The sequence below is a fragment of the Poeciliopsis prolifica genome, unplaced genomic scaffold (assembly GCF_027474105.1).
Source record: "Poeciliopsis prolifica strain line A6 unplaced genomic scaffold, Auburn_PproV2 SCAFFOLD018, whole genome shotgun sequence".
NCBI classification, from domain to species: Eukaryota; Metazoa; Chordata; class Actinopteri; order Cyprinodontiformes; family Poeciliidae; genus Poeciliopsis; species Poeciliopsis prolifica.
In genome coordinates, this window is record NW_026562393.1 from 3291561 (window position 1) to 3305278 (window position 13718).

At 36.8% G+C, this 13718-nt stretch overlaps 1 protein-coding gene across 2 annotated transcripts in view; it reads right to left on the reverse strand.

Annotated features, from left to right (window-relative positions):
• sema4gb (sema domain, immunoglobulin domain (Ig), transmembrane domain (TM) and short cytoplasmic domain, (semaphorin) 4Gb) overlaps positions 1 to 13657 on the reverse strand; it is a 36077-nt gene extending 22420 nt beyond the window's left edge. Inside the window, exons 1-2 of one of the 2 annotated variants that reach the window (XM_055042751.1) lie at positions 13576 to 13657; positions 7421 to 7696 (exon numbers count right to left, since the gene is read on the reverse strand). In XM_055042751.1, the coding sequence (XP_054898726.1) occupies positions 7421 to 7565 (145 nt within the window). In that variant the 5' untranslated portion in view covers positions 7566 to 7696; positions 13576 to 13657. The remainder of the gene's footprint in view (positions 1 to 7420; positions 7697 to 13575) is intronic. The other variant, XM_055042752.1, reaches the window with a different exon arrangement.
• Positions 13658 to 13718: the final 61 nt, after the last annotated feature.

Below are 13718 nucleotides of genomic sequence, written 5' to 3' on the forward strand. Positions count from 1 at the left end.
TTTCCATGTAGCTTACATTGATTAAATGTAAACTACATTCATCAAAATTAACTGAGGCAAATGATTAAAATCAGTCTGTGTGTATACTACATGTCATCATAAATAATGTATACTATATGATGTTTACTTGTTCATTTGAATTTCTGAAATAAATCAAGTTTTTGATGATATCCTAATATAATGAAATAGAATTGTACCTGTTTATTTTGAGGTCATTTGCACCACAGTGTCACACTTAAGATTCTGGGTTTGAAATGTTCACATTTTCACTCATTTACATTTATTATACCGCAGCCTTGGCCCTGGATAAGGTTAGAAGGTTTTTTTTTGTTTGTTTGTTTTTTGTGGGGGGTTTTTGCATTACAAACACTGAGCAAGTGCCACAGTGATTCACACCAAGTATTCAAATTTTCGTGTTGCATAGAAAAAGCAGACATGCACTTGAGAAGGACTCCAGGTCAGTTCACCCCTTTGCAAATTCATACACTCATTTCTTGCCATTGTATTTTGTTATTGTTTCATTTTGTACCCCTAAGCAAACCATATTTCATGTACTTAAATTATTGGTTATCGATACAAATAACAATCAAGTTTGTTTTTATTGTAGGAAAACACAGGAGTATCCAGAAAGAACCTGTACATGAATGGTGTGACTATCCCCCTATATAGTATCCTGAACTTTCTCAAGATCAGAAAACAATAGATATTTCTAATTAAATAACAGACCCTCACACATATTGGTCCCCTTGCTCCAGAAGCTAAGGTCTAATAAATACAACAGACACACATTGTACTTTGGGCTTTCCCACAAAATCAATGGGAAAAGTCAACAGACCACTGAGGTGTGCCTCCTGCCATTTAGTTTTCAGGTTGCGTTCTGTTACTGTTGTCCTCTCATAGTATGTATGCATGCTCTTGTGACTGGTGTTTGTGAATCTGAATACAAAGGGTAAGAGCCAAATGGTCAAAACAGCTGCCCTGCATGAACATCTGTCAAGATTCTTTTCTCTCGCACATACGTGCTTTCTGCTTCTTTAAACCCTCTCTTGGACAAGACACTTCTGTCAATGACTCAGAAGATCTTAGGAGTGCGTAATGGTGTGACTGTAACAGGTGGTGAAGCCAGAATGTGAAAACTCGGGCTCAGACACGTTTCAAATCCTCCATGTGGGGTCCTGGATGATAGTAAATCCACTGGATGTTTGCACATGTGCCACAATCACTGAGACTGTGACTTCCTGTGTGACTCACTGCTCACAGGACGCACAGTGGTACGCACGTGACGCACACGCAACCACACATGTGCTCAGACATTCGGGGACAAAATGCTTTAAGGGAACACTAATTTGATTTCGTTGGACACCATCACAACTGTCAGTTGTTGTCAAATTTATCCACATTACATAAGAATCTTGTTATTTCTTAACTAAGCTCAAGAGTTGGTGGACATAACTTTGGGTTTGTGTTATGTAAATGAATATACACAACTCTCTAAGAAAAGCATGAATCCGTCAGGATGACAGAGAAGATTATTTTTTCATTTGCTCCAAGTTTAAAATTGACATGCATCCTTTAGGTTTACACATAACATGGAGTGAGTTCAACTTTGATTACGTAACACAAGTATATTGTGTTTATTTTGTTCTGTGTATGTAGCTTAAAAAGTATAAACCAGGAGATAAATATTCTGAAAAGCAGCCAAGATGTCCATGGTAACACTGGAGGAACTCCAGAGATCGACCACTCAGGTGTAAATTATGTCCTTCGCAATTTATTGCTTTATTCAGGAGGGGCAAGAGGAAAGGTGAGAAGTCTAGCTTAAAGCTAGCTGTACAGTGTCGGACTAAAGCCAAACTTTTTGGCTTACACAGAAAACAATGTATATCACCCCAAGCCCTTCATCCCTGTTGTGACATCATGCTATGTGAAGCGTTTCTTCAGAGTTGATGGAGCTAAATGCAAAGAAAATCTGTTAAAAGCTGTAAAAGACTTCAAACTGAGGACAAGAATCTACTTCTTATAGATCTAAATCTAAATCCTATAGAGAATCTGTGGAAATACTTGAAATTTGCAGTTGGCAGATGCTCCCTAATTAACTTTATCTTGATGGAGTGTATTCTTATTTGGCAAAGAAAAACAGACATTAGATCTAAAAAAGCAAATCTGGTAGGCATACATGTATATGCTGCTATTCAGTTTTCTATTTGTTAAAAAAAAAACTAAAACATAGATATGGATGAATAAAATCCATTTGTTGTTTATCTCTCCAGAGGAGCTGTTCTGATAAAGTTAAATTATTCTAGTCTAGGGAATATTGTTCATAACAAATATGAAATGAAAACCGCTGTCAGGTAGATATTTTTCTGTGTCATGTCAGAGTTTACCACCCAGTTAAAAATGAAAGAAACACAAAGTCTTTATTTTTACAGCTTGTGTGAGAGCCAAGTCTTTCCCAAGACTTCTTCAGCCTGGGAGACTGCAGAACGAGATGAAAGATAGTCAAGACTTTCATCTCAAGTACCAAAAGTCAAACATAACCCATTTGTACAAGACATGGATAGTTTTGGCACTGTTTCAGGTCTTCCTACATGTTATCACTGAATCATCTATAAGTTCCAGCTGAAATCACAGATCAGTGCTAGCAGGAAATCAAAATGCGATAGATCTCTCAGTGGAGGTGAAAGACCAAAGCATAAAAGCTTAACACAGACATAAAAGCTAAATGGGGAAAACAAAAGGTAAAGCAAACTTAACAAAAATGCTGATGGGAGGAAAACATCATTAGTATTTCAATAGCAGCACTTCTGCACTTCTGTGAATATTAAATGTGTTCATCATGAGCGATCTGCTGCCACAATAGTCATACTGGAGCTATGAAAATACCACAATAATAATATGAGTAAACCATATGGGAAGCTTGGACCTCTTCAGCATGCAACAGAACATCAGTAGAGAAGGAAAGCGTCAACATTTTACGCTACAGCTACACCCCATGAGTGCCTATGCAAACAGGTAAGTCAGAGCACTAGAGTTATAAACACTGCAATTCTGTTCATTTAATTTGCACATACAGATATTTCAAATCAATTTTGATAACCGATATACATAAACAATAGAAGTTAAAGAAAAAACATGTTCTCACATACTCCCATTTGAAATGGAAAAAATCACATCAATTGGACATGATTAAAAAACTGTTACTCAGCATGTTCAAGCAGGTTTCCCTGTGAAACCTCAAATATTGAGTTTGTTGCGCTCCTGACTGTTTTTGAGGAAATTTTGAGTCCAGTAAATTCACCAGACTGGTAGTAGACTACAAAATACAAAGTCCAGATCTTAACCTTTTGAAATACTGTCAAGGGACATGAAAAATACAAAACCTTCAGGGTGTACTAACATTTTCCTCAACTAGCAAAGACTTTTTTGTTAACTGTCTTATCGGGTAAAAGACAGTTAATATTTGTTGTTTAATTGCAATTAAATCACTTTTTTATCCAGATGAATTTTTTATCGGTTGGACTGCCATTTTTATTTTATTTCTTTTTAAATTACTGCATATTTATCTTTAGTTCTAAAGTGTTTTTGAATCCAATGAGAGAGAACCAGACAAAGAGAAAATGCCTTTAGGAAACCAACACAATAAAGTCATCAGTGATTATGCTCATTTGAGTTTGGAGTAACTATTTTAAAAATATATTAGATTTCACTTTTAATGCTGCTTTCTGCACAGACATATTATATAATCTGTTTTGTCACTTAAATGGGTTTGCTAATGCATTCATTTCTCAGAATTTTATGTCCCATAAAGTCATCTTCAGAGATGCTGCAATACATATATATCTGAGCTTCCACTGATACAGCATGTTTTTGTCCTCCCACTGATGCAGGCCACAAGTGCCCCCTCATACCAGCTCAAAATTATAGCTAATGTCCTTCCACAGATTCTCCCATCCATACTGACGCCCACATATCACATATAGAAAAGTTGTCTCTCATCACCCATAATGTCATATTTCTCAGGAGGAGTAGCAGTAGACGCACACAGTCAGATTTCACTAAATGTTTTTTCCCCGGAGCATCACAGAAACAACACAGACCCTCAGATGGCATACGCTGACAATGATGACACATGCTGACACATACGCCCAGCCTGTGCTACTGCGCGCCTTCCCTAACGATGAAAAAGTGGGTCAAGGGCAATTTTTTTTTACAAGCGCCAAGAGAAAAATAAGATTTCTAATGACTGACAGGCTTGAGCTGCAGAACAGAAAAGAGCCCACAGAAAATAGAGCGAGTATGATCCATAATCCAAAGCAGGAGGAGAAATGTGAAAGTGAAGACATGATAGTTTGGAGGGGATAGAATGAAGCAATAACTTTTTTTTATATATATCTTTGATGAAGAAACAAACATTCTCAGAGAGACTGAAAGAGTCTAAACTGATGAAGTTCTCCAAGTCCACATTTATTTTTAATTTGTTTCATAATTCAACAATTCTATAGGGCCTCATTGCAACACAGAGCTGTGCAAAACAATTTCACAACAATAACTGTAAATGTTGAGCCACTTCCTATGCGTTTTGGCAAGCCTTGTGACTTCACATGTTGTGGTTGCGAATCGCATTGTATTTGAATTATCAATCAGAATGATCAAATGCATGCTAATTAAGTGCTAAAAGCGTCAGCAGCTGAAAACGTTTGTTGTGGAAACGAATCGCATTTCCACAGTATTTTTGCCCTAAAATCATAAAATCATCAGCATGTAATTATTCAGTGTCTTACAAAAGTATTCACACTTTGTGAAGTTATGAATTTCAAGCCACATCGAGATCTCTAGACTACTAGAGTTAAAAAATAATAAAAATAATAATAATCTTAAAAAGCAAACATTATGCTCCAAATGCTACAAAATCGTTTCAAACAAAGATCCCTAAGTGCCGTAGTACACAAAAAGAGAAAACATGGAACACTGATCCTTCCCAGGAGCATGTAACCTACCAAAATTGCTCCAAAAGCTCAGCAAACATTCGTGCAGGAGGTCACAAAAGAACCCACAAGAACATTAAATGCACTGCAGGCACCACTTGCCTCAGTTAATGTCAGTGTTCATGATTTTGTTGACTGATGAGGCAAAAGTGGAATGTTATAGAAGGTTCCTATTACATCTGGCATAAAATTACCACAGGATTTCATAACAAGGACATCATACTGACAAAGTCTAAAGAAAAAACTCTGGAATCTTCCCAAACAGGTCATTCAACCTCAAAACAAATTGTGGGAATAAAAAGGGCCAAAATTCTTCTATAATACTTTGAAAATACTTCTTGTAAGTTATTGAAAATCCTTTATGGCAGATGTTACAAAATATAGTGGTAGAACCAGTTATTTGGTTGTGCAGAGGTTTGGGGGGTTGCTTTTTTTTTTTTTTTACAGCAGACCAGGTTGGTTTGGACAAATCTTTCCCCTTAATAAATAAAATCACAGCTTGAAAACAACATTTTATATTTACTCACTTCATCTATTTGTGATTTTCAAGCTTCTTTGATGGTATGAAACAAAAAAGAAAAACAAAAAGCGAAACCCAGCAGTACTTCTAATAACACTTCAGGGAGGTGAAGATGAGAATGAGGAATAGCAGAGTGGCACTTCAGTTTAAATGCGCTGAAGCAATATTGGCCTCTTCCACAGTGATAGGAAACACTAAAGCAAAGAACGAGGAGGGGCAGTAAGATGGGTTGAATTAGAGATGCTGATGGTCTTCATAAATACCAACTCATCAACCAAGATCCCCTGATTCAGCAGCATTTCCTGCACAAGCTCTAATCAGGTCCATGGAGCTCTGGTCCTCTTTTATGGAGGCCTCCTGTCTATTGTTTCATTAGAAGTGTTTGCTGAGCCGTGTGATGTAGGACAGGGCTTGAGAGAGGCGATTAATAACTCTGAGCATGAAGGAACCGTCTTCAGGGCCAACTATAAAAACTGTGCCACTTTAACACGGAGGGGAGGAGGCAGCAGGAGCAGCAGCAACAAATAAGGACAGTCAGGTTGTTATTTAGTTGCTCTGTGCATTTGTGTTGTGATACCACAATATGTCTGCGGTTTATTTATATCAACAAGCAGTGTTCATAAAAACTAGTCACTAGCCAGGTGTTGTATTTCCTGGGACAAAGTTAAGTCAGAGAAAAAGTGTCCAAACTGCAAGTGGGGCTTTTAAATCTGTAGTTGTGGGGATGAAAACTTGACTTTGCTGAATAATTTGTGTCTATTACTGGAGCCATTACTAAGACAGTAGTTTAGATCCAAATGCCATACATAATATTGTCATTTTATAGAAACTTTAAACTAATTACAACATAATTTGTTTTTCAGCTTTTCAAGCTTTTGCACACTTGGTCTCATGAACTCCAGAGTAATTGATTGGGATTGAATGTGACAGACGAGCACAAAGCAGGGTATAATTGTCAAATGGAAAGATTAGACATTGTTTTGTATGGATTTGTATTCAGAACTCCATGAGACAATTCATTATAGAACCACCAGTTAAGCCAATTAAGGATATATGTCTATCAGATTTGCTTATCTGGGGCTGAGATTGTTGCCCATTGTTTTTGCAGTATGGCTCAAGCTCGTCAAATTTGATAGAGAGCATATGTTTAACTGATTTTCAAGTCTTCCCAGTTTTTCAGCTAGATTCAAGTCTAGACTTTAACTGGACTCCTGAGTGCTCCTGAATGTTAAACCTCTGTCTCAATTCTTTTGCTGATTCCAAATAAGTTTTCCTTCCAGGATTTTCACTTTATTTAGCTCCATCCCATAAACTTTGACCAGTTTCCATGTTTCTGCATGATGCTGCCAAAAGGTTCAATTTTTTCTCATCAGACCACAGCAGTATTTTCATATACAAGCAGAGTTCTTGTGTTCGCTCCTCTCTTACAGGCTAGATTTGTGGTGGACAGACTTGTCTTACCTGAGCTGTGGATTTCTGCCACAATCTGGAAATCTTGGTGGCTACTCTGATTAATTCACTCCTTGCCCGGCCTGTCAGTTCAGTTGGAGCTCCAAGTCTTGGAAGATTTGCAGTGGTGCTATACTCTTTCTATTTTCAGATGATGGATTGAACAGAGCTCTGCGAGATGTACGGATATTGTTCTATAACCTAACCTTTCACAGCTTTCTTTTCACTTATTAGGTAACTTTAGAGAGCAACTTATTACACTGTATTTTATTTATAGTTTCCAAACGAAGAAAGGCTAGTGCTAATGTCCATCAAGCATCATACTTGTTTGTAAAAAGAAACCAAACAAGAAGCTTCAGACTTTGGGGGTTATATGTGACAAAATGTGAGTATTTCTGATGGTCACTCTATAAACTGAATTCAACCGCTCTAAAAACTAAGACAGAAAACAAGATTAGACTCCCACCTTTATTGAAAATAGTCGTCCTGGGAGTGACGTCCAGGTCCAGAGAGGGGCTGAAGGGAAATGCCCACAGCTGAGACAGCCTGTTGGGATGCATCAGCATCAGCAGCAGGAGCAGGAAGGGCTGATTTGATTTCTGGTCCCTCATGTTTAACACACTGATCCAGGTCCAATGCAGCACTCAATTTGTTGGATCCAAAAAATGTGAATGTCTGCAAAGTGTGTATCTTCTTATTCCAGCCTCAGACACACGCTTTCATTATCCTCCAGTCAGTCTGTCTGTGCAGGGATAGAAAAGATGAATATGAATACTTAAATTGTAAATTCATGTAGCATCGTTAATTAGTTTTATTGAGGTGGAACTATAGAGCATTTAGGAAATAAATTATCATTTGCTGAGCAAAGACTTTACCATCTAAGGGAAAATGCTGAGATGCATTCATTAATAACCCTAAAACATGTATTCGTTTATTTTTCAAGCATCATTACTTAATTAAAATGTGAAATATTGTAGTGCATTTAAGAGTGCATACACTTAAAATTGAAAATATACATATAAAACCCATAAAATGGATCTTAAAGAGCTGACACTTATTTTTAAACATTGCCTTGTCTTGCTTTTGTCAACTTTCTCAGTTAAAAAAGTAAGTTTCAATGTGTATGTGTATGAATACTTCACACAATACAGCAATGTGTATGAATACTTCACACAATACAGACTCAACACTTTAAACCATCTTTCATTTCTTTGCATGTTGTTCCTAAGCAGCAAAGACTTTCCTGTGACCTTTTCAAGGTTTTTTCCAAGTGTTTCATTCACTTTCAGTCCAGTACTATTACCTGACCATGGAAACATATTGTGACATACATACTTAAAACAATAGGACAATAAACAAGTGGGTGATAAAAAGGAAGTGTCACAGTGTGTAGAGATTTACAAGTTTTAAAGGTTATTAATTTATGTACAGAAGCAGTAAGAAAGGTGTACATTCATCAATATTAATGTTAAATTCATTTGAGACTTTTAATGAGTCAATTTCAATGAGCTTTGAAAAGCAGAATTTCTGCCAGAATCTTTAATTTTATTAGGATTGTCTCTCCTTTAGCACTTGTTACTTGTAAAAAGGAAAACAGAAAACTTGTATAATTTGGACTTGATGTTGAATTTAATTATCACTTTTTTTTTATCTTTGTTTCATCAACAATGCAATGTGAAATCTCTGTGATATGGATAACTGTAAACTTATGGTTAGGCTAATATAATTTTCAAACTTCTCACATGTACATACAAACATAAATATTGACAAGAGTGCAGTTTCTTTAGGCAAATTGGGAAAGTCAAGTATGTGAGAAACAGGTAAAAATAAAAGACAGAGCTGATACATGAGCTGAGATATACATAATCCCTACTGTGGTGAGTCCTAAGCTAATAGTCTGTGAGAATCACCTTATTGGTGCTAAAATATATTTTTTGTCAAACTGTGCTGTCTTTGGTATTTTTAGTAAATTGAAATAAAAAATATGCTTACATTTTTTCTTTCTGACTACAGCAACATCCCAATGGACACAACAAAAAAATGTTCTGTGCACAAAATAATTCATATTTTACTGTCAAGTTGCTTCACAAACAGAAAATTGAACATTCATCTGGAAAATTATCAGATACTGGACTGAAAATGGATGAAAAGCAGGAAAAGGCGCACAACAACTTTCAAGCACAGCAAAAAAAAAAACTAGATCAAGACTTTAAAAGGTCACAGAAAAGCCTGACTTCTTGAAAGAAAAGAAGAAAAAAAATTTTAAATGATTGAATACTTGCTCACAGTACCGACTGCCATAAAACCAAGCTGGAAGAAGCTGAAAACATATCTGAAAGCTATAATTATGTACTTTGTTTATTGTGTTGCAGTTTTGTAAAAACCGACAGGAATTCCAACCTGTAGAATTAAATTGAATGAAAAAATATTATGCATTAACATTATTTCCTAAGTAAATACCCAAAAGTGCTGTCATTGTTCAAAACTAGTCGATAATCAAATAATACTCTCCTGGAAATGTGATGCTGCAAATGTTGCAAAACAAAACTTCCTCTTTCAATTAGCTGTGTTCGCGGTGGAGCAGCATGACGGTTAATCTGACGATTAGGCCACGAGCCATCAGCAAAATCACCGCCTGGCTGGATGCTCTCTGCTTCTGATCAAAGGGTCAACCATGTGAATCTTGTTCTGCCCAGGAGTGACACTGGCAACTCCCCAGATCAGTCTATCATGGCCCCTGCCGTGCTGCTAATCACACACAGCCTGGAGTACAATGAGGCTGGTGACATTTCTGTTAGCAGCCTGGGTGCTAAGCTCTGAGACTAACAGGGGCAAGGACATTCGACAGATGAGCAAGTGACGGGTGCTGATGAAAAGGATCAATGCACCAAGGGTTTAACTAAACTCAGTGAGCTGTGACAAATTCAAGAAAAATGTGACTATGCAAAGTGTTTAAGTCATGACATGTCTCCAGAGGAATGTCAGTACACCTTGATCCTCAATCTCCAAATTGTATGCAATTTGTATGCAATTTTGGTGCATACAGCATCAGGGAAATGCTTCCAAAAGGGTTGCTAATGGTTAGTTTAAATACTGACAGGGCCACTTTCTGGGAAGGCTACCTAAATGTTGCACACTGTAGAGGCTGCATGTTTCTGAAGGATACAGAATTTCTAACTTCTAGAAAACTGTCAGAGATCATTCCCTAAAGATTTCTTGAGGGTTACTTTTAACTGAACTGTGCAAAAGTTATCAAACATTCCCTAAAAGTACCACAGCAGAGTACACATTTTGTAAGCTTCAGGGAATGTTACTTAAATGTCTTCTTAAGGTTACAGATTGTCTGACTTTTAGAAAAAACTTCAGGGAACATTTTGTTCTAAAAGGTTTTTAAAATCTTGTATTAACATTGACAATGCGAAGTGTAGGAAATATTAAGGAAATAGGTCTCATAGTCTTCACAGATCACAGCAAAATGTTCCCTAAAGGTTCCCCAAAAATTTATTCGTTCAGTGCACACATCTGGTAATTGGCAAGAAGTGCTCTATAAAGATTCTCTATACATTATTTACAACTTGTACAATGTAACCTTCAGAGAACCTTCACAAGACACAACAATACCGAAAGGAAGATTTTATCAAACTGAGGATAGTTTGGTTTTACACACCGTTCATATCTAGAAAGAGACTGAATTAAAATATTTAGCTATCAGTTTATCACACAGATACTGGATTTTGTGGGAGAATTCGAGCAGGAAAATGTTACTTTACTACATTACTACACTAGACACGGAAAGCTTTTAGCAGCAGCATATTTTTCCTAGTAGAGGACTCGGGGTAAATGGGAAATTGCTGTGCGATATGAGAGGAATGAGGGAATGTTTGGGAGATAGTTGCTCAATCTTAATGCAAAGTTTGTTGAACCCTTTGTTGGACAGAAAAACAGTCCTAGTAAAACATCTATGCCGCATCCATCAAACGAAAATTGGTTCAATGTTGGGTGAAGATTTCATAACAACCATACATTTGCTGAATTTTTTTATTTTATTTTCATTTTTCCATCTGGAAGCTGCTAGATCTGACATTTCTGACATCTTCTATTTGCACGAGCTCATGTTATCTAATTTTACACATCTAGCTTTCTTTGAATCTTAAAATGGCTGCTTCAAATTCAACCGGAAATATTTTTCTTTTATCTCCTTCATACACCTCATTGTATGGCCAAAAACTTTTTCACACACGTGCATTACAGCTCTTCGAGACCTGTAAATACACTTCGAAATGTAAAAGTCTTGCATCCCTTTGACATTGCATGCAAAATGAAACCAATGTGACTTTGGTTTGATGACGAGGCCAAACCAGAGTCAGGGAAACCTGTGGTAACCAAACACTGATAGCAAGCTGTTTTCTTGTGGTTTTTCCCATCAGCTGCTCCAGTACACAACAAAATACACCAATTTCTCAACACTTCTGCAAGGGTATTGTGTGTTCTGTTGGCAGAGCGCCTGACAGCAGTGTGTTGCATGATAACCCCACGAGGTAAAATGCAAACACATCTGCCTTGATGGAAATCACGCAAACAATGTGACACGTACGGCGGCAGGCAAGAGTAATCAAACAAAAGCAGCGCAGGTTGGCTCGAATGCATTTTACGCAGTTTCTTCCTGTTTGCTAATATGCAGAGCTGAACAGATCTACAGGGACACTTTGACCTAATTTCATTGATAGTTGGTCCCTTCTGTTTTTTTTCCAGCAAATGCTCTAAAATAAATGGTCTTCAGAGCAAGAGGAGTTGACGAGGCTTTGGTGAAACCTCACTTCAAAAGCCACAGCAAGACGTTCTTCAGAACACCTGACGTTCCCGTTGGAGATCAACAAAACAAGGGAGCTTATCTTGCAGAAATGAAAAGCTCACCTGCAGACATTTGTGCTTTCATTTAGTTATGTAGTGTGCAGTGTTGTAAATCCCACAAATGTGATTGCTTGCACTATGACAGCAGAAAAAGCGGGTTCACTCTTTGGGCCACCAGCACTGTATTAAAGATTTAAACATAAACAGCTTGCTTTGCACAACTCAGTAACAAATAACATTATTTAAAGTTATTTTAGGAATTATATTAAAAAAGTGCAATTTCTCAGAAAATTACAACAGTATATGCATAGAATAAATTAAAATTGTGTGAGCCAACTGAAAAGTGTGTCCATGCACTTAATACATGGGATCATTTTGCTTGAATTACTGCATCAATGCAGCATACACACACAATAAGTGCTAAAATGCTCATGAAGCTCAAGTTGTTTTGGTATGTTTGTTAAATTGAAAAACCCAGTTCCTCATGAATCCTGAGTTTTAACTGATCATTCAAATCTGATGACAAATCTTTCTCAGCAGTAAAAATGAATGACCTTTTTCCTCTTGCATCAACAATATTGTAATCAATATTTTTGGTTGTTATTGTTGGTTATTGTTAAAATCTATTATTAGTATAAATATGTGACACTTTTTAGAGCTTACAGAAACTCTAAACAAATGTTTCGACATGAGTCAGCACAAGTCAGTCTCTTATATATAAGGATTTAAAATTTACAAGCTCCTACTTGCTATATTCAGGGTCATTGTCCTTCTGGAAGGTGGAACTGTCCCTCAGTTTTAACCCTCTTGTAGCTTCTAGTAGATTTCTTTCCAGGGCCTACCTAAAATCAACGCCATCATTTTCCTCATGAGCTCTGACAAACTAAAGAAAAACATCACCACATCACCACTCCATTCCATGTTTTCTGACTGGAATGGAGGGTGTGAGGTGATTTGCTTTATTTTGACTTTATTTTGAGGGTTTCAGAGAAAAAGAAGCTGAACAAAACATGTCATGATTTTTATTAGCCATAAAAATAGCTACTAACTGTATCCCACTTCACACTTGTGCGTTAGTCTATATTTTGGTCATTCACACATAATAGGTACAGACCTTTATAGTTGTAACTTTAGAGCATTTTTAAACTAATGCAAGAGGTTGCTTTGTGCTGTTTAAAATAGAAGTTCAACGTATGTCTGCTGTTTTCTGCATACATTTACCAAAGATTTGTTTGTATATAACTATAAATATATATATATATATATATATATATATATATATATATATATATATATATATATATTATATATATATATATATATATATATATATATATATATATATATATATATATATATATATATATATATATATATATATATATATATCAGGTTGGGGCTGCATTAGAGTAGAAGCAGTAGTAAACATTAATTTACCTGTATTGGGGTTTTTTGCGCCACCTTTGACTGAACTTGGCAGTAGTTTTTATTTTTATTTATTTATTTTTTTGTCTGTTTGTTTGTTTGACCGTCCAATCGCCTCGTTGTAACAAATCTGCTCCTAGATAATAACCGCCACATCTCGTTTGGAGCCACTCCGCTCCTGTCCGATCTGAACTGCGGCGCCAAGAGAGAAGAGACGGGGCGCCGCGCACAGTTCATTCACCTTCACCTGAGCGAGCCGATGTAACAGAGATGTCATGAAACTACCGCATGCAGCTCAATGAGACGCTGAAGTCGGACACAGGGACGCAGTTCGGATCCACTCACCTGCCTTTGGTCCTTGTTTCGGTCTCAAACAGACAGAGTCCTGATTTGTCCTCTTTGCGGTGAAACATCGAACTGCTGCTGCTGCTGCTGCAGTCATCAACTGCTCAAATATTACCACATGCTCTCTCTCTCTCCCCCTCTCT